General features: G+C 54.6%; 1 protein-coding gene across 1 annotated transcript; it reads right to left on the bottom strand.

The window, feature by feature from the left end:
• Positions 1–7053: 7053 nt before the first annotated feature.
• On the bottom strand, positions 7054–17861 carry MAG (myelin associated glycoprotein). The gene is made up of 8 exons (XM_026484375.3): positions 17516–17861; positions 15994–16290; positions 15627–15884; positions 14260–14520; positions 9909–10196; positions 9448–9544; positions 8561–8660; positions 7054–7576 (listed from the first exon to the last, which is right to left on the bottom strand). Exons 1-8 carry the CDS (start codon positions 17853–17855, stop codon positions 7412–7414), a joined length of 1806 nt encoding a protein of 601 aa, XP_026340160.3. The 5' UTR covers positions 17856–17861; the 3' UTR covers positions 7054–7411.
• Positions 17862–19646: the final 1785 nt, after the last annotated feature.

Genomic DNA, 19646 nt, shown 5'->3' with positions numbered 1-19646 from the left:
CAAAAACCTTTACACAATTGTTCACAGCAGCTTTATTTGTAATAGCCAAAAACTGGCAACAACCAGCATGTTCCTTAGTAGGTGAACAGTTAAACTGTGATCTATCCATACCATGGAGTAGCAAGAGCAGGGCACAATATTGATAATGATTCTGAAGGCCATTATACTGAGTAAGAAGAAAAAAGTCAACCTCCAAAGGTCATGTACCATATGATTCCTTTTATGTAACATTCCTGAAATGACAAAATGACAGAGATGGAAAACAGATTACTGGTTGCAAGGGGCAAAAAGAAGTGGGCCTGACTACAAGGGAGCGCCTTGTGGAAAGGGAGTAATTCTGGATCTTGCTGGCAGTGATAGTCACATACATCTAGACATGTGATCAAAGGACTTGGAACTGTACACACACACTCTGTACTAAGGCCACACTCCTGGTTTTGATACTGTACCAACATTGCGTAACATACGGGCACACTAGACCTCTCTAAGAATAGAGAGGTGCAACTTCCTGTGAATCTATAATTATTTCAAAATAAAAAGTTTTATTTTTGCAACTTCCTGTGATTCTATAATTATTTCAAAATCAAAAGTTAAAATCCCTAGCAATCCCAATGGGGACTCCAGCTCGGGGACATGGTCCCAAAGGTCTCTGACAGGAGACCCACTGGGGACTTAAATCCCTCTGCTGGCATAACTCCAGGCATCACTCAGTCTTCTAACAAGAGGAAACTGGGCAATAGGCTCATGGACATGCCTCGATTTCTGGAGGCCAACGGCTTAAGGAGGAGACCAGGGTGGAAGCAGGACTCTGTGACTTTGGTGCTTTTACTTGTCCTTCCATCTTTCCTCTGAAGAGGTAGATGGTCTCCATTTTGGGTGACCAAGTGTTCTAAATACTTCCTGCAATTGATGATTCCTTCCTCTTGATGATTCTTCCACAGGGGCCGTAATTGATGATTCTTCCTGTACTTGACATTGAGTAGTATGCCTCCTCTTCTCCTTTTTTTTTTTTGTTCTTTAATTTAATTTAATATATCTATGATTATAATTGCTGATATTAAAACCTTTTAACAGGGAATAAAATAAATATACATTACTAATTCACACTCAACTAAAATGCAAATGAACATAGTAATTTTATATTGCTTTAATATTAAATTTAAAATTCCAAATTATTCCATTCTTTTATCTTTTTTTAAATTTATTTTTATTTTTATTTTTTTTTTGATGTGAAGTTCGATGATTCATTAGTTGCATATAACACCCAGTGCACCATGCAATACATGCCCTCCTTACTATCCATCACCAGCCTATCCCATTCCCCCACCCCCCTCCCCTCTGAAGCCCTCAGTTTGTTTCTCAGAGTCCATAGTCTCTCATGCTTCATTCCCCCTTCTGATTACCCCCCTTTCTTTATCCCTTTCTTCTCCTACCGATCTTCCTAGTTCTTATGTTCCATAGATGAGAGAAATCATATGATAATTGTCTTTCTCTGCTTGACTTATTTCACTTAGCATTATCTCCTCCAGTGCCGTCCATGCTGCAGCAAATGTTGAGAAATCGTTCTTTTTGATAGCTGAGTAATATTCCATTGTATATATGGACCACATCTTCTTAATCCAGTCATCTGTTGAAGGGCATCTCGGCTCCTTCCACGATTTAGCTGTTGTGGACAATGCTGCTATGAACATTGGGGTGCATATGGCCCTTCTCTTCACTACGTCTGTATCTTTGGGGTAAACACCCAGTAGTGCAATGGCTGGATCATAGGGTAGCTCAATTTTTAACTTTTTAAGGGACCTCCACACTGTTTTCCAGAGTGGCTGTACCAGCTTGCATTCCCACCAACAATGTAGGAGGGATCCTCTTTCTACACATCCTCTCCAACAATTGTTGTTTCTTGCCTTGTCAATTTTTGCCATTCTAACTGGCATAAGGTGGTATCTTAGTGTGGTTTTGATTTGAATTTCCCTGATGGCTAATGATTTTGAATATTTTTTCATGTGTCTGTTAGCCATTTGTATGTCTTCATTGGAAAAGTGTCTGTTCATATCTTCTGCCCATTTTATTACTTGTTTATTTGTTTCTTGTGTATTGAGTTTGAGAAGTTCTTTGTAGATCTTGGATACCAGTCTTTTATCTGTAGTATCATTTGCAAATATGTTCTCCCATTCCGTGGGCTGCCTCTTAGTTTTTTTGACTGTTTCCTTGGCTGTGCAGACCGTCGGCTCTTTGGGCAACTAATCTTTGATAAAGCGGGAAAAAACATCCAGTGGAAAAAAGACAGGCTCTTCAATAAATGGTGCTGGGAAAATTGGTCAGCTACATACAAAAGAATGAAACTTGACCACTCTCTCACACCATACACAAAGATAAACTCTAAATGGATGAAAGACCTCGATGTGAGACAGGAATCCATCAAAATCCTAGAGGAGAGCATAGGCAGCAACCTCTACGACATCGGCCACAGCAACCTTTTTCATGACACATCTCCAAAGGCAAGAGAAACAAAAGAAAAAATGAACTTGTGGGACTTCATCAAGATATAAAGCTCCTTTTTTTTTTAAGGTTTTATTTATTTGACAGAGAGAGAGGCAGTAAGACAGGGAACACAAGCAGGGGGAGTGGGAGAGGGAGAAGGCCCGATGCGGGGCTCAATCCCAGAATGCTGGGATCATGACCTGAACCGAAGGCAGATGCTTAACAACTGAGCCACCCAGGCCCCCCTATGCCTCCTCTTCTATGGTGGATGACCACCATTTTGGGTGACATCCCCCCCCACCAGGGAAGCAGTGGAACCAGGCAACTAGGTGCCCCCTGTGAGCCATGTGCCCCCTCCGAGCCCTCTTCCCAGGACTTTAAGATGAGGAGAGTGATAGCTCCTTGGTCACAGCGTTAGTGCAGCTACACATGTGATGCGCTCAGCTGTGTGCACAACTTACAACAAGCATGTGATAAACAGACCTGGTTCAAATCCCAGTCCTGCCAATTGTCAGTGGTGACATCCCTCAGTTTCCCTTCTAAGGGAGATGATGGGATTGGATATTGGCAGGACTGACCTGGTGGGTGTGCCATGAGAAATCATGAGCACAACAAGCGTTTCCCACAGTGGGTGTCATGGAATGAGTGCTCTATGAAAGTGAGCTGTTATTAATATGGACACCGTCACTCACTCTGCTTGACCAACACTCCATGGTGATGTTGAGTCACACACCTCTGGCTACTCAGCTGTAGCTTGGGCTTGATGGAGCCCAAGCTATCCCTCCCATTCTCCAGGGAAGATATTCCAGCCAGACCAGACTCTGGGGGTGGGTCTTCCGCTTGGCAGTTACCCTGCCCTTGTGGCCCATGAGGCCCATGAGGCTCATGAGACCCGTGAGGCTGAGGTTGTCTTCTCCTGTTGAGGGAGCAGGCCAGAGTTGGAAGCCAGGAGGTTGGGGAAGAAAGAGGCTGCCTACTCCTGAGCAGTGCCCAACCTGGCCCCAATCTTGGGTTGAGTCCCCAAGCCTGGCCCAGGGGAGGAAGCTTTGGAGTAGCCCTTCCTGGCCTGGAGCACTTTCACTGATGAGGAAAACAGAGCTGCCGCCGCAGGCATTGTCCTCAGGGTTGGGGGCCACCAGGGATGGCTTGTCTCAGCCATGGGGGACCTGGGAGGTTGGCGGGAGAGGAGGGGAAGGAGATCCATGTTGTCATGACCCTGGCCTGGTGCCCGGGTGTCCTCCTTCCTACCCGGGGTGGCCTATCCCTCCCGACACGAGACCTGCTCACCTCTACTCTAGCCCAGCCAGACGTTATCTCCCACATCTGTCCCCGTCTCTCTGAGCCACTATGTCATGGGTTCTGACTCTTCCTCAGCTTATTCTTTCCCAAGGGAGGAGTGCCATCAGCTTTTTCAAGTTGATGGGGCCAGAGTAGAGCACACTTGTGTTCTCCACGAACTTGTTCCTTCCACCACCTTCGGCAGCTGAGGAAGTGGCTATCTTGGATTCCTCTCTTTCCCTCCCCTCCACCTTTAGCAACCTCCATCCACTCCTCTTACAAAAGAGGTCCTGACCTGCCCCTTCTCACCATCTTCGCTTCCTCTGTCTTGGCCTCCTGAGCCCTCTGCCTGCATCTGCTTAGCGGCTGTGCTCATTGTCCCCACAGCTGCCAGCGGGGTCTTAGAAACCCCAGCCCCTCCGAAACATTCCTCTGTGTATCATCCTCCAGCGACAACCCAATTCACTCTGAGTAAAAGCCTGAGTCCTAACTGCGGTCTCTAAGGCCTTCTGTGATCGGGCTCCCTTAGGCAACGGCTCTGGTTCACCAACCCCTCCAGGCATGCTGGTTTCCTTCTTGTTCCTGAGAGTAACAAGTACATTCCCACCACGGGCCTTTGCACCTGATCTTGGCTTTTCCCTGGATCTATATTCCCCAGAAGTGGACAGAATTCCCTCCCTTGCTTCCTTCTGCTCTCTACTCAACTGCTCTCTACGCTTTCTAAAACAGCAGCCTTGCCCAGCACATTCTGTCCTATCCTGCCTATTTCCTTCCTAGCATGCTCACTATCTGACCAACACTTGTTTCTCTGATTGTCATCTACCCATTCCACAGAATGTCAGCTCCTTGAGGTCGGACAGTGTTTCTTCTTGGTCCCTGCGATATCCCCTGGCACACAGTACGTGCTCAGTAAATATGGGTTGATGAAACAGATGAGTTCTGGGGGAGTCCAGGAGAGGGGTGGAATGTGATATTCCTGAATTTTGGATGTCCTTGTGTGTCATCACTGAATGTTAGTCCCTCCTATGAGATGGTCTTTGCATCAAATCACTTTACTTTTCCTGAACTTTAGAGGTTTGCCTAGGACCTTCAGGACTTTTGTCCTGTCTGTGAACCTTTATGTCATACATCTCTTTAAATCAATTCACTTGGTTGATTTTTTTTTAAACTTAGCATCCTCCTGAGCTTTTATCTAAAAAAAAAAAAAAAATCACCAGTTCAGTATGCTGGTGTCCTTTTGTTCTGATACATACTAAATGAAACATACTCATTAGTGTAAAAGTTGCTCTCCCTTCCTCCTGGGATCAGCGGGCTCATCAGCGTGGCGCTCGGGTGGCACTTTGGGCAGCACAGGGTTACTCGAGTCCCACATTATTGACACTGCTCTGCTCCTCAGGGCGAAGTCCTCAGGGGCATTCCTCCCAAGCCAGACCTGCTGGAGCCAGGGTCTGTTGTCAGACGACAGGTGTGTCAGGGCGGGGTCCCCGTGCAGGAGATCCGGTGGAGACCGCTCCAGGAGCCATGTGAAACCCCTACTATTCTCTGCCCCAAGCCCCGACCACTCTCCTGTCTTATTTTCAGCTCTTGGAATTTTGCCAAACATGTTCCCACTTGGAATACGCAGTGTCCCCTGTGGGACTTTCCTGTCACTGGGACACCCCCCATGACCCCTGAGACCCCAAGACACTTCCATCTGTGCTCTAAAGGCCCCCTTTGTGCTGGTTTCAGGAGCAGGTGTCACGGGTCACTGTCGGGCATTATGCATGAATCAATATTCAATGTCCTCCTCTCTACAGGACAGAGAGCCCTGCGAGGAAAGGGCTCAGGCAGGCCTCGGGGTCGGTTCCCGCCCCGCCGCTCCCAGTCCCACTACCAACCACAGCTCTGCCTAGCTCCTGCCAGTGGACTTCCCCTTCCAGCTTGGGCGGCCTCATCACCTCCCTCCCAACGTGGTTTGGTTAGTCCTGCCTCTCGGTCTTGACTGTGGCCTTTGTGGTATTCTCTGCCTTCTTCCAAAACCAGGGGAGAACAGCCCTGTTCAGGAGCCACACCCACACGGCAGCTCTATTCTTAGGGTTCCCTCACCACCTTGCGGCTGGTGATGTCCCAGTGCTTCTCACCAAGATGGTGGAGCGCCCAGTGGTGAGAGCTCTGGGCTCTGGGCTCAAGTCGGGGCTGTGCAGTTACCAGCTGGGGAACCTCAAGGAAGTGATTTAACCTCTGTGCCTCAGCTCCTCTAGGTTCTCAAATGTCAGTGCATCAGAATCATCTGGAGGACCCATCAAAACACACTGCTGGGCCCCACCCCAGAGGTTTTGGTTCCTGTAGTCTGGCCTGGGACCCTGAGAATGTGGCTTTCTTTCTTTCCCTTTCTTTTTTTTTTTTTTTTAAGATTTTATTTATTTATTTGAGAGAGAGCACACATGAGTGAGGTGCGGGGCAGTGGAAGAGAGAGAAGCAGACTCCCCACTGAGCAGGGAGCCCAATGTGGGGCTTGATTCCAGGACCCTGAGATCACGACCTAAGCCGCAGGCAGATGCTTAACCAACTGAGCCACCCAGGCACCCCGAGAATGTGCCTTTCTAACAAGTTCCCAGGTGATGCAGATGCTGCTGGTGCGGGACCCCACTTTGAGAGCCAACATCAGACTAGTTAGGGAAGGTAGTGGAGATTAATTAATGTAAATCAGGTAGAACCATGGGGCACATAGCAAGCGCTCAACAACTATTTGTTATTAATACCATTCATACCGGAGAGTCTGGCCCTCTTCAAATTGCCAACAGGGGTTATGGGGGAAAAAACAAAAAACAAAAAACTGAGTCCGGGCCTGGCCACTCTGTTTCCTAGCTCTAGGACCCTAGGAAAATCACCAAACTTCTCTGAGCCCCAGTGTTATCTTCACAGCATTGTCCCGTCCCTTCCCAAGATGACCTGAGCTTGCTGAAGGGGCTCCAAACACAGCTGGTGCCTACTTAATGTTTCTTGAACCAACAAAGTAAAGTTGGAAAGGCTGATAGCTGCAGAGTATGGCATGAATGTGAGTGATGGAGGTCAAACCAACACAGGCTCACGGAACACCCCGACCTGCATGGGACAAGAGGGGATGTGAGTGATCGGAGGAGCCAGACCCAGCCTGCAGCTGTCAGCTCAGAGAGCAGCTTTAGGGCGGTGGCCTTGGGCTCCGGGTTAGAATTCCTGGGCCTTCGTCCCCACACAGGACCCTGCAGAGGGCAAGGAGGGGGGGCAGCAGGCTCCCCTAGGGTGGATCAGAAATCATCAGGATCTGGACAGGTGTTTGGCTTCATGGTATTTATTTCACGTCCCTCTGTACAGGCCCTGGGGCCGGGTGTGGGGGCAGGAGACCAGGCAGGGGTAGCAATAAATAACATGGACAGACGGACAGATGGAGCTCCCCTCCGGACAGATGAGGTTAAAGGAGGTTAGAGAGGAGCCACAGTGCGGGGTGGGTGCTGGCAGGGCCGGGGGCAGCTGGGAAGGAGGGGAGGCCAGGCCCCCAGGACCTCACTGTCACCTGCCCCCTCCCTTTCCGGCCCCAGCCCCCACCATTCTGGGGAGCAAGGGAGCCCATAGCCAGTAGGGGCCAGTGAGGGTCCTGAGGGAGGGGTGGCCACACAGGCTGCCCCCAGCCCCCTCACTTGACACGGATTTCAGCATACTCGGCCAGCTCCTCCGTCAGGGTGTAGCTGTCTTTGGTGGGTCGTTTTCCCAGGTCCGAGTGAGAATAGCTCAGGTCCAGCTCTGGGGGCTCCCCCCGAAGGCCCAGCAGCCTCCTCTCAGATCCCAGTCGCCTCTCACTCTATGAACAGAACCAGCCCATGAGAAGGGGCTTGTTCCACCTTTTCCAGGGGCAAAGGCTGCTGTTACTTGCACCCCCGTAGCTCCAGAGTTAAGTCCAAAAGCCCCATGTAGACCTCCGTTCCCAAGGCCCGCCAGCGCAGCCTGGGGCTTTTGCCTGTGCTGGTGCGCCCCCGTCTCCCCACCCAACAGCCTCTTCCTTGCTAAGCCTGAGAGTCACCTACAAATCCAATGTGTCCAGGAAGCCCTCTTCAACATAAGAATTTGGGGGGCCCACGATTCAACCTATAGCATCTTCTCAGATTAAAGCCACCCGGTCAGGATCGCGCCTTTCCAAATGTGTGTAAGTGCCTGGCTCTGTAAGGCCTTCCCCTATGTTTGGGTCTGGGCTGGCTCCCCTCCTCAATCTGGGAGATCCTGCAGGTGTGACTTCGGCTTCCCTGTCCTGTGCTCCTCCCCACCCCCACCCCTACACGGAGCCTTTGGACACAGACACAGGACACTGGCCACAGACAGAAGGGAGCAGCAACAGGACAGACTAGACAAGGCCAGGAGGGCTAGGCAGGGCCAGACTTCACCAGGGAACATCCTGGATACCTGACGAGAACGTACACACATGCACGCCAACCCTGAGGCCCGACAAGGGCCCAGAGGTGGGCACACGGAGGCCCCTGGAACCTACCTCCTGGGGCGCTCATTCCAGGGTAGAGACCTCTCTGGACTATTGGAGAAGGAAATGCAGTCATAGACCCGGGAGGGGAGGATGGGGGCTGCCCTCTGCTGAGCCCCTCAGCCCCCTTCACAGCTTCAGCCTGAGCACCCCTCCCAGCCCAGATGCAGCCAGCCCTCCGCACTTCCTCCCTTTCCCTGCTGAAGGGGCCGGCCTCCCCTCTGCCCCTTGGCCTCCCAGGCCCTCCCAGGCCCTCAGGGTCCCTGGCACCCAGGTTCTCCAGCTAGTCTGGAGCCACAGGGCTCTGGCCCTCACCTCATACTTCTCTGGCGCCCCAGAGATGCGGAAGTCGCTGCTGAACAGGACCGGGGGGTTGTCCCCCGCCGAGAAGCTGGGGCTCTCTGTCACGTTCTTTCTGCAGGGCAGGACAGGTCAGCCCCAGCAGGATTCCCAGGCCTCCCTCTCCACTCCCTTTCTGCACCCCATCTACCTTAGGAGTTTGGCTCAAGGGACCCTAGGGTTGTTCCCACCCATTTCTCTAAGGCGGGGTAGATGGCCTCTTCAGAATGACCAGCCTCCTCCTGTCCCCCACGGCCCATCCCTCCATCTAGTCCCTGGTCCCTGCCACTTTTTGGGACCCCGGCCTAGCTTCTTGGGGTTCTTCTCCTGGCTCTGGCTCCATCAGCCCCTCTTGCAGCCAGGATGTGGAGCAGAAAGATGAATTCATTTTCAGGGAAGCTGGTGTGTGTGTGCCACAAGGAGGAAAAATAGCAGAGTTGCGGTAGGTGGGTGTGGTTTGGGGCTGGGGAGTGTGTTTGTTGCCAGAGATGAGGTGTGTAATCACCGGGGCCCTGGAACCGACTGTGACCGACCCTGTGGCTACAAGCCAGAGGTGGCTGGGTTTCCCCCATCGCACCAAAGCATGTGCAAGAGGGTTCCTAGAGGGCAGGAAGCTATGGCCACAGAACCTGGGGAACAGGTAGCCATCAGGGGAAAGTGCTCAGCGCAGGCACTGGCCCGCCCTGACATGTTAGCAGGAGCCTCTCTCCTCCATCCAGCCAAACATCCACAGAGCAGAATCGCCCTCCCACACACAGACAGGGCTGCTTTCCCCTGTCCATCGCTGCCTCTAACTGACCTCCCCGCCTCCCCAGCCCCGGGAGACTCCCCACCCCCCAGATGAGCCGTGGCAGGCCACTCACTTTCTGCGTGTCTGGGTAATGTAGCAGACGATGGCAATTAGGATGGCAAAGGCTACCACGGCTCCCACAGGGCCGATCTTGGCCCACATCAGGCGGTCTGAGGACAAAAGACCCAGGCATCTTCAGGAATGCTGCTGGTAGTGAGGACGCCCTGGGGTCTTGGGCGACGGGCTGGGGCAGAGGTGAGAGTGAAAACATTTCCATAGCTGGCACATCCTTGCAAGGCCTCACTGGCCCGGAGGGTGTAGCGGCCAGAGCGTCCAGGAGAGGGCCCATTAAAGCGCAGGCAAACCCAGGGCAGCCTCTCTTTACCAACTGGAAAGGGCATCTTTACCACTTGATCTATCTGCGTCGCCCCACCCAGGCTTGGTGGCTGATGGTCAGCCTCAGGGAGGGAAGCCTGGATCCAAGAGAAGCTCCCTCCATCCCTGTGGCTCCCAGCCTCCCATCACAGCACTCACGGGCTCCCTGGAAGGGCAGCTCCAGGCTCTTGGTGCCATAGACGTTGTGGGCCGTGCAGATGACCCGGGGCGGGGCCTGAGCCTGCCCCCGCAGCGTGAGGATGCTGGTGAGCAGGAGACCGCTGCGCTCCGAGTACACGAACTCCCGCTCGGTCTCGTTCACAGTCACGTTGCGTGAGGGCAGCTCGAAGGCCACGGACGGCTCCGGGTTCGATTTCACCACGCACAGGCACTGCACTGTGTCCCGGGCTGCTGCGCAGTGGGACTCCAGGAGGATCACGGGGGCAACTGCAGGGGCAAAAAGGACCAGGGCTCAGGGGACTGGCGCCGACTGGAGGCTGAGCCTCAGGGGACTCCTTGGCAGAGGGCCAAAAGCAGGTGGTAGCTGTCTCAGAGATGAGCTGCATTTCCCCCTTTGCACTGTCTCCAGCCCCCTCTCTAACTTTGTTCACCTTGTCAAACACAAATGAGATCACAAGGCTTCCTGCTCAAAACCCTCCTTCCGTTGCTCCCCAGGTCACTGACAATGATTTCCAAATTCTTTCCCTGGTTTGGCGAGGCCCCACGGGACCCAGCCGCACGGACCTTCTCTCACCATGGCTCCTGCCCAGTCATGCTGGCCTCCGCTGTTTGCAAAGCTCATGGAGCTTTTTCCCACCGCAGGGTCCTTGCATTTCTCCCTCAGCCTGGAACTCTCCCCTGACACCTGCTGAACTCAGTCCCTCCCTCTGTGCCCTGGGGCTCTACTCAGGTGACATCTCCTTCTCTGACCACTCACAGAAACCGCACCTCGATGCACTAACTATTCACTCCCCGTCCCGTTTGGGTCTTGCTCCCCAGCACTTATCCCTACCCTTGTGAGATGCCCATACGGCTGGGCTCTTGCTCCCGTCCAGACAGGTCTCGACCCCACGCTTAGAACGCGCCTCTCACATAGCGGAGCTCTGCGAAGACTCGCATGGGCTCTTGAGCCCTGCCGGTCCCCCTCCTGGCCACCTGCAGATGCCCCTGCTGACTCCCTCGAGCTTCCTTGCACCCTGACTGTCCCCCTTCGTGGGATCCTCCACCTCGGGCACCACGCCCCGCCCTCCACCCAAGTTCATTGTGTTGAGCTTTCCTTTGCTGCCATTTGTATTACAAAAACGGTACTGGTCTGGTTTTTGTGGGGGTTTTTTTTGTTTGTTTCTTTCATTTTCTAAAATACGACATTATAATAGAACACCGAATGTTGCTTTTTAAAGCTATGCTCTCTTTCCCTCCTGAAGAATCCAGCACCAGAGTCCACTCATTCTAGAGTGAGCTCTGGTTCTCGCTTCTGACCAGAACACGCTTACACATGGCCAAAAGACCCTCGGGCCATCTACCCCCAGTTACTTTCAATTTCCAGCAGAAAAAAGAATATGCAGATAACAGTGCCAGGCCAGGGAGTCGCATGACCAGATTCAACCTCTAGATGGTTCCAACTGGAACCTCAATGTGTATTTGCATCTAAATCTAGTAAATTAAAAATATATAGCGTGAATTCTGTTCGGGCATACACACACTCTGCTTGTTGTAGTGTTAATGAATTAACGTCCTACCGAGTAAGTGCATAAGGACAAACCTGAACCAACAGCTATTACATTTTTTTTAGAAACCCTTTCATTCAAGACTTCACCCCTGCCGCTCCATTGACAGTGGCTGCCCTAGACCCCATGCCGACACCGTGCTTGCATGTGCTCAGTATCTCCGCAGCTTGGCAGGTGGCCTGGGAGGCCTGGGGATCCCTGACTGACCCTGTACAAACCCCAAGTCCCACATTCAGCTTCCCTAGGCCTCCAAGGTGGAGTTTTCATCTGTGCAAACAGGAGTATTGGTCCTTCCTCGCAAGGGCTTAGTCTTAAAACCCTCCCAAGGATTCAGGATGAGATAAAAAGAACCATTCCAGCAAGTGGAGCACGTGAGCAAAGGCTTGGCGTCCGGAACTCCAGGCGGGCACCCAGCCTGGAGTCCAAGGGAGAGATTAGGGGGAAATAATTTACGGAGCACAGCGCAAGTGTCAGGCGTTGCAGGCACGCAGCATAACTTCCAGACTCTTCACAACCTCCTTTGGGGTAAGCTATGGTTATCATACCCATTTTTCAGTGGAGAGGCTCAGCCAAAGGGAAGTCACTTGTCTGGGATCATGCAGCAAGATGGAGACAGAGCAGGGATTCTGACCTGGGTCGGTTCAGCTCTGTCTGGTGCCGGACACCAGTTCATACTTTGGTTTCCTTCTCTTAAACTGGGGTGAAGAACAGTCCTTCACAATCATGTGGTGAGACCAAAACAGGTCAGTACGAGCCAAGGGCTTAGATTCATGCCCCGCACGTGAGCGCTGAGCAGAGGTGAGAACCTTGCATGTCCCTCGCCATGCTGGGCCCTGGCTCTGCGGATGAGAAGGAAGCCCCACACTGGGGGCACCGGCTGCTGTCAGTGAGCACCAAACCCCTGGTGCGAGGGGACACAGACGTCAGGGACAGAGAAGGGCCTGAGGGACGCTGTGCCTAGCAGGCTGAGGCCGCACTGCCATGGGCACGCCCGGTGACCCAGGCCTGGGTGAAGCCCGAAGGGCTCAGCGCGTGGGGCGGGGGCCGGTGGGGGGCATGGCTGCTTCTCAACTCCAGCAGGATGAGGGCCTTCCACTCCAAATCTGTTGGTTTGTTTTCAAAAGAAGCCAGATTAAGTAAGTCCTTGGGTGCTGCGGGCTGCGGGGAGGCAAAGCAGCCAGAGGTTTAAGAGCTGGGCCAGACTAGAGCCCAGAAGACTCCTGGCTCTGACCGACCTTCCGAGCGACATGGTCTTGGGGAATTCTGACCTCTGTTTTCTCCTCCGTCAAAGAGGGGATGATGATAACGCATGCCTGCCTCACAGGGTGAGGGCACGGGCTCCGCAGAACACCTGCAGAGCTCAGGATCCTGCCCAGAAGAGACCAGGAACGACCGTTTGCGGCCGCCCCTCTTACTGCACATGCATGTGAGACGCTGCGGTGTGCAAGCTCGGGGGCTTCCATCCGAGCCTCAGGGGGCTCTCTGCCCCTCCAACTTAAGACGCCACTGGCTTGGGGTGTGACAGGGAAAAGGGGTATAGCAGAAGGAGGAAGGCGAGGGAGAAAGCAGAACACCGCACAACTCATGACCGCCTTGGGTACTGCGAGCGAGCAGACGCTGGGAGGGGATGTGCCCCAAGGTGAAGGGTTAGCACAGCAGTGCGCGGCCACCCCTTTGCCATGGAAGGTGGCCCTCCAGAAATAGTCTGTATCTACCACGTACTGATTATAGCCACATCCAAAGTACTGAGTATGGATGGTGCTCAATACCGCCTGGCAAACCTGCGTGGTGGGGCCCACGGCAGGTGGAGTCATGGAGGCCGGGAGTGGTGAAGTCTGGAGACTAGTGCCAGAGGCCAGGCAGGAGCTGAAGAGGAAGCAGGGAAGATGGAAATATGGCGGTGACATTCCAGAGGGAGTTGCTGCAGGAGAGGGAGTGGAAGCCGTGACTTGGAGCTACACCGCTGCGCACGCCAGCTGGGGTGGGGTTGGGGGTGTTGGCGGTGTCATCCCGAGAGGAGGTCGGGACAGGTGCTGGTTGCCAGTGGAATGATGAGCTTCATTTCCAAGACTTCCAAGCTTTCTATGTGCATCCATCCAATCTCTCTGGCTATACTGTATCTGTTAATAAGCTTGGTGTCCTCTTGGTCCTCTCCCCCACATTCCCCAGCATCACACTGCCCTTCGCACATAACAACTGCTTGAACGATGTATTCTGATGTAATAACATGGGATGAGGTCAACTATGGCCGTACAGAACAGTGGAGCCAGACTGTCTGGATTTGAACCATTCTCTAGCTGTGTGACCTTGGGTAAGTGGCATAACCTCTCTGGGCCTCAGTTTGCTTCTCTGGAAACTGGAGACAGTAATAGAACCTCCCTCCTGGGAATGTCATGTGGACGAAATGAGTGGATCCCCGTACAAAGCTTCCAGCAATGCCTGTGCATAGCCATGCAACTCAAGGGTTAAATGCCGTGGTTATTGGTGAATGCAAAGGGGGCAGAAGCCACAGGATCTAGAAATCTCCTTGGTCAAAAGTGCACCCCAGGATGTGGGAATACAGTGCTCTCAGGTGGGACTTTCAATTTCTTGCTGTGGATTCAGCCTCCCTACCTTGTCCGTTCTCATCTGCTGGTGCAAAGCTGACCCCTGGTTGGGATGCACGGACTCCTCCCAGTAATCCAGGAACCCACGGAACCATCCACTGAGGCGGGGTATGTGGAAGGAGACCAAGTGCAGCCGGCTCTCGGCAGGGGAAGGGGAGAGGAGCAGGGGGTACTCACACTCCACAGATAGGTTGAAGGTGGTGGCCCTCTGGCCATACTGGTTCTCAGCTACACACCAGTACTCTCCGTCATCCTCAGGAGTGACGGCAGGCAGCTCAAGCTGCAGCTCGCTCTCGTAGATGACCGTGGCCAGAATCTGCTTCTCCTTGAAGATGGTGAGAATAGGATCTGGGTTGCTCTGTGTGGAGCACAAGATGGAGACCGTCTCCCCCTCCACAGCCACCATCGTCCCGTTCACCATCGGCTTCCGGGGTGCATCTGGGGGTGGCAGGACAAGGGGGGCCCGATGGTCAGAAGCCAAGGGTGCCTCTTCTGCCAGCCAACTCCCACCCCCAATGTGACCCCATATGCCCCAATCTGAGCACACTGGCTCAGGATGGTTCAGGTAACCCTTGTCTGGCTATCCTGTTTACAAGAACAGGGCTCTGCTCGAATCTCAGCTCTACCCCTTCCCAGCCATGTGTGGACCCATGTGCTAACCTCTCAGGGCCTCATTTTTCTTATCTGGAAAATGAGCTTAATAATAGTCCCAACCTCACAGGTGCCATTGAGAACCTAAGAGACAGGTGCTGTTTTAACCTGAACAAGGTAAGATGAAGATTCCCAACCATGTGAGGAGACTCTATGTTAGTAAATAAATGTAGTTGGCGAGATGAGGATATGAGCTTTGGAGAAAAAGAAATGTGGTGATGGGAAATCAGGGTAGTTGGAGTTTTAACTAGGATGGTGAGGGAAGGCTTCCCTGAGAAGGGAAGAGGTGGGTTGGGGCCAGCCGTGGGGATGTCCGGGGGCAGAGTATTTGTGGAAAGCACTCAGAAACTGCTGAGTAAATGTTGGCTACAGCGCTCATTATTATTATCCACAGCCCTGGGCATTTTGCCTCAATAAATATTTGTGAATGAGTGAATGAATGAATGACCTCTCCTTGGTTCCTAACAAAGAACCTTATCTGACAAGCCTCCCCCCCCACCCCGCCCCGGAACTCTAGAACAACACAGTGCGGCCTAGGGGCTGGCTGAGGTCTGGGGTCCCCTCATCCCTCCCCCTACAATTGCAATGGGGCTCATTGGGAAATGCGGATTTCCAGGGCCCAGATCTACTCCCAGACCAGCCAAGACTGGTCCTCGGGAAACGGAGTTTCACTGGCTTCCTGGGTGGCAGGCACCCCTCTTGTCTTCCCACGTCGTCCGGGGATGAGAGTGGGGCGCAGTAGGTGTTCATCGGATACTTGTGGGACGCAGGAACGCCCGACCTGCAGCCCTCCGCTCCACCTTCCCCCGCCCCCGCCCAGCTCCTCCCCGCGCGGCGCGGGTTTCCCCTCCTCTCTCCGCCTGGAGCGGGTGCCGGGCGCTGGCGCCACTCACACATGACGCTGAGCCCCACGGTGCGGTTGTCCTGGCCGTAAGCGTTCTCCGCCAGGCAGGCGTAGACGCCGTCCTCCGCGGGGGTCACCTCTTCCAGGTCCAGGAACAGGCTCTCGGCCACGGCCTCCCGGAGCACCGTGCCGTCCCGCATCCAGGTCAGCAGCGGCAGCGGATTGCTGTCGGCCCCGCAGAGCAGGCTGACGTGCGAGCCCTCGATGGCTTCCACCGAGGCGTTCATCTCCACGATCACCGGGGGGTCTGAGACCGGCGACACAACCCGGAAGGGGGGGTTGGTCGGCGGGCTGGGGTCGCAGACCCCGCCCCCGGCCCTGACCCCGCCCCCGCCCCGCCCCGCCCCCAGGCTCACACTTGACGTCCAGGCTGGCATAGCCCTCGAACTGCAGGGTGGTGTTGGGGAAGGAGGCCTGGCAGCCCAGCCGGTGGCCGTTGACCTCCCTAGTGGGCACGAAGTGTAGCAGCGACACCTGCACCCAGGTGCCCTCATCCTCACGAAGCCGACCCAGCACGGCGGGCTCCCCTAGTCCTTCGTGGCCCAGCCAGCTGAGCTCCGGGCGCAGCTCTGGGCAGTTGTCAGGCACCATGCAGCTCACCTCCACTTCCGAGCCTGCCACCACCTCCGGGGGGACCACGATGTTGGGGGTGTCTAGATGAGACGGGGGAACAGGAGGGTTAAGGAAGCATTCTTGGTTCCTGGTCTCCTCCCCATCCTTGCATACAGAATTCCCTACAACCTTCTCTCCTCCTGGTTACCTTTCACCCAGGGGCCCTCCACGACCCCACCACCGATGCGTCATAATGGAAATAACTATATAATGGGCTGAGTACTTTATAGCGTTTCCCTTGCCAGTCCTTCCAGCCTTGCTAGAAGGCGGGTGAGGTTATTTTGCTGTTTTTAGATGAGGAAACTGAGGCCGCAGCTAGTATGGAGGGAAAGTGAGCTGCAAACTCCGTCACTCCCGCTTCATTATCTGAGCTCTGGATACTGCACTGTAACCCTGAAGAACCTTCTCTCCTTTCCCATGTCTGCTTTGGTTTATTTTCCCCTCATGCTTGTGAGTGAGTGTGTGAGTGTGTGTGTGTGTGTGAGTGTGTATGTGGTATGTCCTAGAGATACGGGTCTGGCTGTGCCAGTGGGGTCTCTTTCTGCATTGGGGCTGTAATCTGGCTCATTTGGACTCCGTGCTGACGGGGAACCCAAATCTAGGGGCTCCATGCTATGGGGCCTCTCAGAAATTAGGTGGCGTGCCCTACTGATCGCCAAATCTGGCCCAGAACTGCATGTTATTTGGCCTAAACTTAGGATTTGTTTTTAAAAATCTGAATCGGCAGCTAATGTGTAGGAATTAGGAGATTACACAGAAAAACACACAATTCTGGTTTCTCTTAAAGATTCAGACTGAGAGCCGCATCTCCACATTCTCCTCCAGCCCTGGTCACCCAGAGCCAGGTGCTGCTCCGAGCACTGCACAAGTATTCACTCACGGGGCTGTAAGTGCTATTCTTATCCCCATCTTACAGAAGAGGAAAACAAGACCCAGAGACGTTAAGTAACATGCCCACAGTCACCCAGCTAACTCAGGGATCCAGAGGCCTTACCCCTAGCCCCTGGGACTCACTGCTTTTCTTCCAGTTGTTTCTAGAAGAAGACGAAGAGCCCTCCTGTTTCCTCTGAGGGCAGCAAGACTATTTGGGGCCCTGCTTTGCTTGTTTCTGTCATCTGCCTGGTCTGTGCGGGCATGGGGGTGTGCAGCCCCAGCCACACTGAGAAACCCCAGGCCGGGCTGCCGCAGACCTCCCTGGAAAGGCGCCATGGAGGACTCGGCGCTGCCGCCCCCACCCCCGCCTGCGCGCACACTCTGGGGACTCACTGATGATGTCCAGGACACTGTGCTCCGAGAAGGTGTACTGGTTGTAGCCCCCTAGGTCCCCGCGGAAGTAGTACTTGCCGCCCAGCTCGGGGCTGAGGCTGCTGAGCAGAAGGGTGCAGTTCCGCAGGCCCAGGTCCCCCAGGAGGCGGCTGCGGCCTTGGAAGCTCTCGTGCACCACTTGGGTTCGAGACTTGAAGACCACCGGGGGATAGTTTTTCGGGTAGGGGCTGTTGAAGTACCAGACACCATGCACCACGGCCGGCCGCAGCTCGTCCGGGAAGTCGAACCGGCAGGGGATGGAGACGCACGTGCCCTCGAAGGCCGAGATGGACGAGGGCATCCAGGCGCCCCAGTGACCCCCTCGAGAGGCTGTGGGCAAGCAGGACCGCTGAGGTGCAGGGACAGGTCCTTCCCGGTCACCACTGCCCCCCACCACCCCCGCCAACACACACACTCCCGTCACCTCCCACCACCCCCCTGGGGGCTGCAGGGACCCACAGAAACAGCCCCAGCCCCGCTCAGGGGCCAAGGCCCCAGGATCCCCCAACACCCCTCGCCCTTACCTGAAATCATAATCCAAAACAGAGGCAGTGTCGTGAGGAATATCATTTTGTCCAGCAAGTGAGCAACAGCTGGAGAGGGGAGAGGAGAGCGCTAAAGGCCAGGGGAAGAGGTGAAGGGTGCCTCTGGTGAGGCTTCAGGAGAGGGCCCGGTCAGAAGCTGGTTGCTGCTGGTATCATTATTTAGAATGACAAACATTTCTGTGGCGTTGACCCATGCACCAGGCCCCAATGCTTGACTCTGCTGTATTAATTCATTTGGTCTCTCTGAGATAGGGGTAGTTATAACCCACATTTTATAGTTGCGGTCCAGAGAGGCTAAGTAATTTGCCCAAGGCCACACAGCTGGTAAGTGGCAGAGTTGGGATTCAAGCCCCATCTGCCTAGCTCCGGATCTGCAGACTTAACCACCAAACCACCCTGTCTCTACGTAGTACTGACATGCTGATAATTTCTTCATCACCATTGTGCTCCTGGGCATCTCCAGAAAGTAAGGACCGAGCCAGGGCTGGACCAGCAGCAGGAAGCAGGGGAAGCCAGGGGGAAAGAGACGTTGGAACCCTGCCCCTCACCTCAGTCTCCCTGAGTTGGGAATGCCTTCAGGTGTCACTTGAAGCTGTCAGCCAGCCAACCTGGAATGAGAGCCAGACAGGTGCATTCCCGGCTGCCCTCTCCGTGTCTGTCCGCTCTGAGTGGCGGCCTGCTGTCAGGGTGCGCACGTGGTCTCCGCTGCCCGGGGATGCTTGGGACCCTCCCACACAGCCTGGAAGCTACTCTGTAGTCACCGCCCACCCCGAGCTGTGATGCTGAGGAACTTTGGGGAGGTAAGGGGGAGCGGCGGAGCACTGGGGTGGGGGGTAGGCAGGCCGTGTGGTGAGTGGGGTGAGGGAGCAGATGGCCCACAGCTGAGGCCTGGGGGTGGCGGGCAGGGACCTGGCCCATCAATGACTGGGTTTCACAGCATCAGCATTCCCAACATGCCGCGGGAATTCCTGCCGCCCTCTCCCACCCCACAGACGGCCCCTGCTGTCCCCACCCTCAGCAGAGGCCGGGGCCCGGTACAAAAGAGCCCTGTTCGCTCAGGGTGAGGGTGCCTCATCCTGGGGGGTTTCTCGGGGTAGGTTGGATGGAAGAAGAGTCGGGCGCTCCTGGCTGGGCTCAGAGCAGGGCCAGGAAGGACCCCGGGGTTGGGAGCTCGTGAGTCCCTGAGACCCGGCTGCTCAGGGTTGAAGCCAGGGTTTCAAGTGGCTGCCTTCCCTGGCCTTCGCTGTGCTCTTCCCACAGACACGGACACATGCACAGTCAGACACATGCAAATGCCGGTCTGAAATGTGACAGATCTAGACCCAACCAGAAGGAACAGGCTCACACAATAGCGATGCGGGTGCACACCCGGGCAGGGCAGCGAGCCGCGTGCACCTGCAGAATGCCACACACACACACACACAGTCACAGAAGCGTCCCCACACGGCCCTGCTCCACGCCCACCACACCCCGGGGCTGCCAAGGGCTTGCAGGCGCACACGTGGACCCGCCTGCATGCCATGCTCACAAAGACACACAGACCTGCA

The sequence above is a fragment of the Ursus arctos genome, unplaced genomic scaffold (genome assembly GCF_023065955.2).
Source record: "Ursus arctos isolate Adak ecotype North America unplaced genomic scaffold, UrsArc2.0 scaffold_19, whole genome shotgun sequence".
NCBI classification, from domain to species: Eukaryota; Metazoa; Chordata; class Mammalia; order Carnivora; family Ursidae; genus Ursus; species Ursus arctos.
Note: the sequence above shows the minus strand (reverse complement) of the source record. Positions and strands in the feature narration are given on the sequence as shown.

Excerpts from the sequence above, each read along its gene's own strand:
- MAG (XM_026484375.3), bottom strand. The coding sequence starts at position 17,855 with ATGCCCTCGTCCATCTCGGCCTTCGAGGGCACGTGCGTCTCCATCCCC. Across the intron at positions 16,291-17,515 it reads CAGTGTCCTGGACATCATCA|ACACCCCCAACATCGTGGTC; the intron begins GTGAGTCCCCAG and ends CGTCTCATCTAG. Across the intron at positions 8,661-9,447 it reads ATTACCCAGACACGCAGAAA|AAAGAACGTGACAGAGAGCC; the intron begins GTGAGTGGCCTG and ends CCTGCCCTGCAG.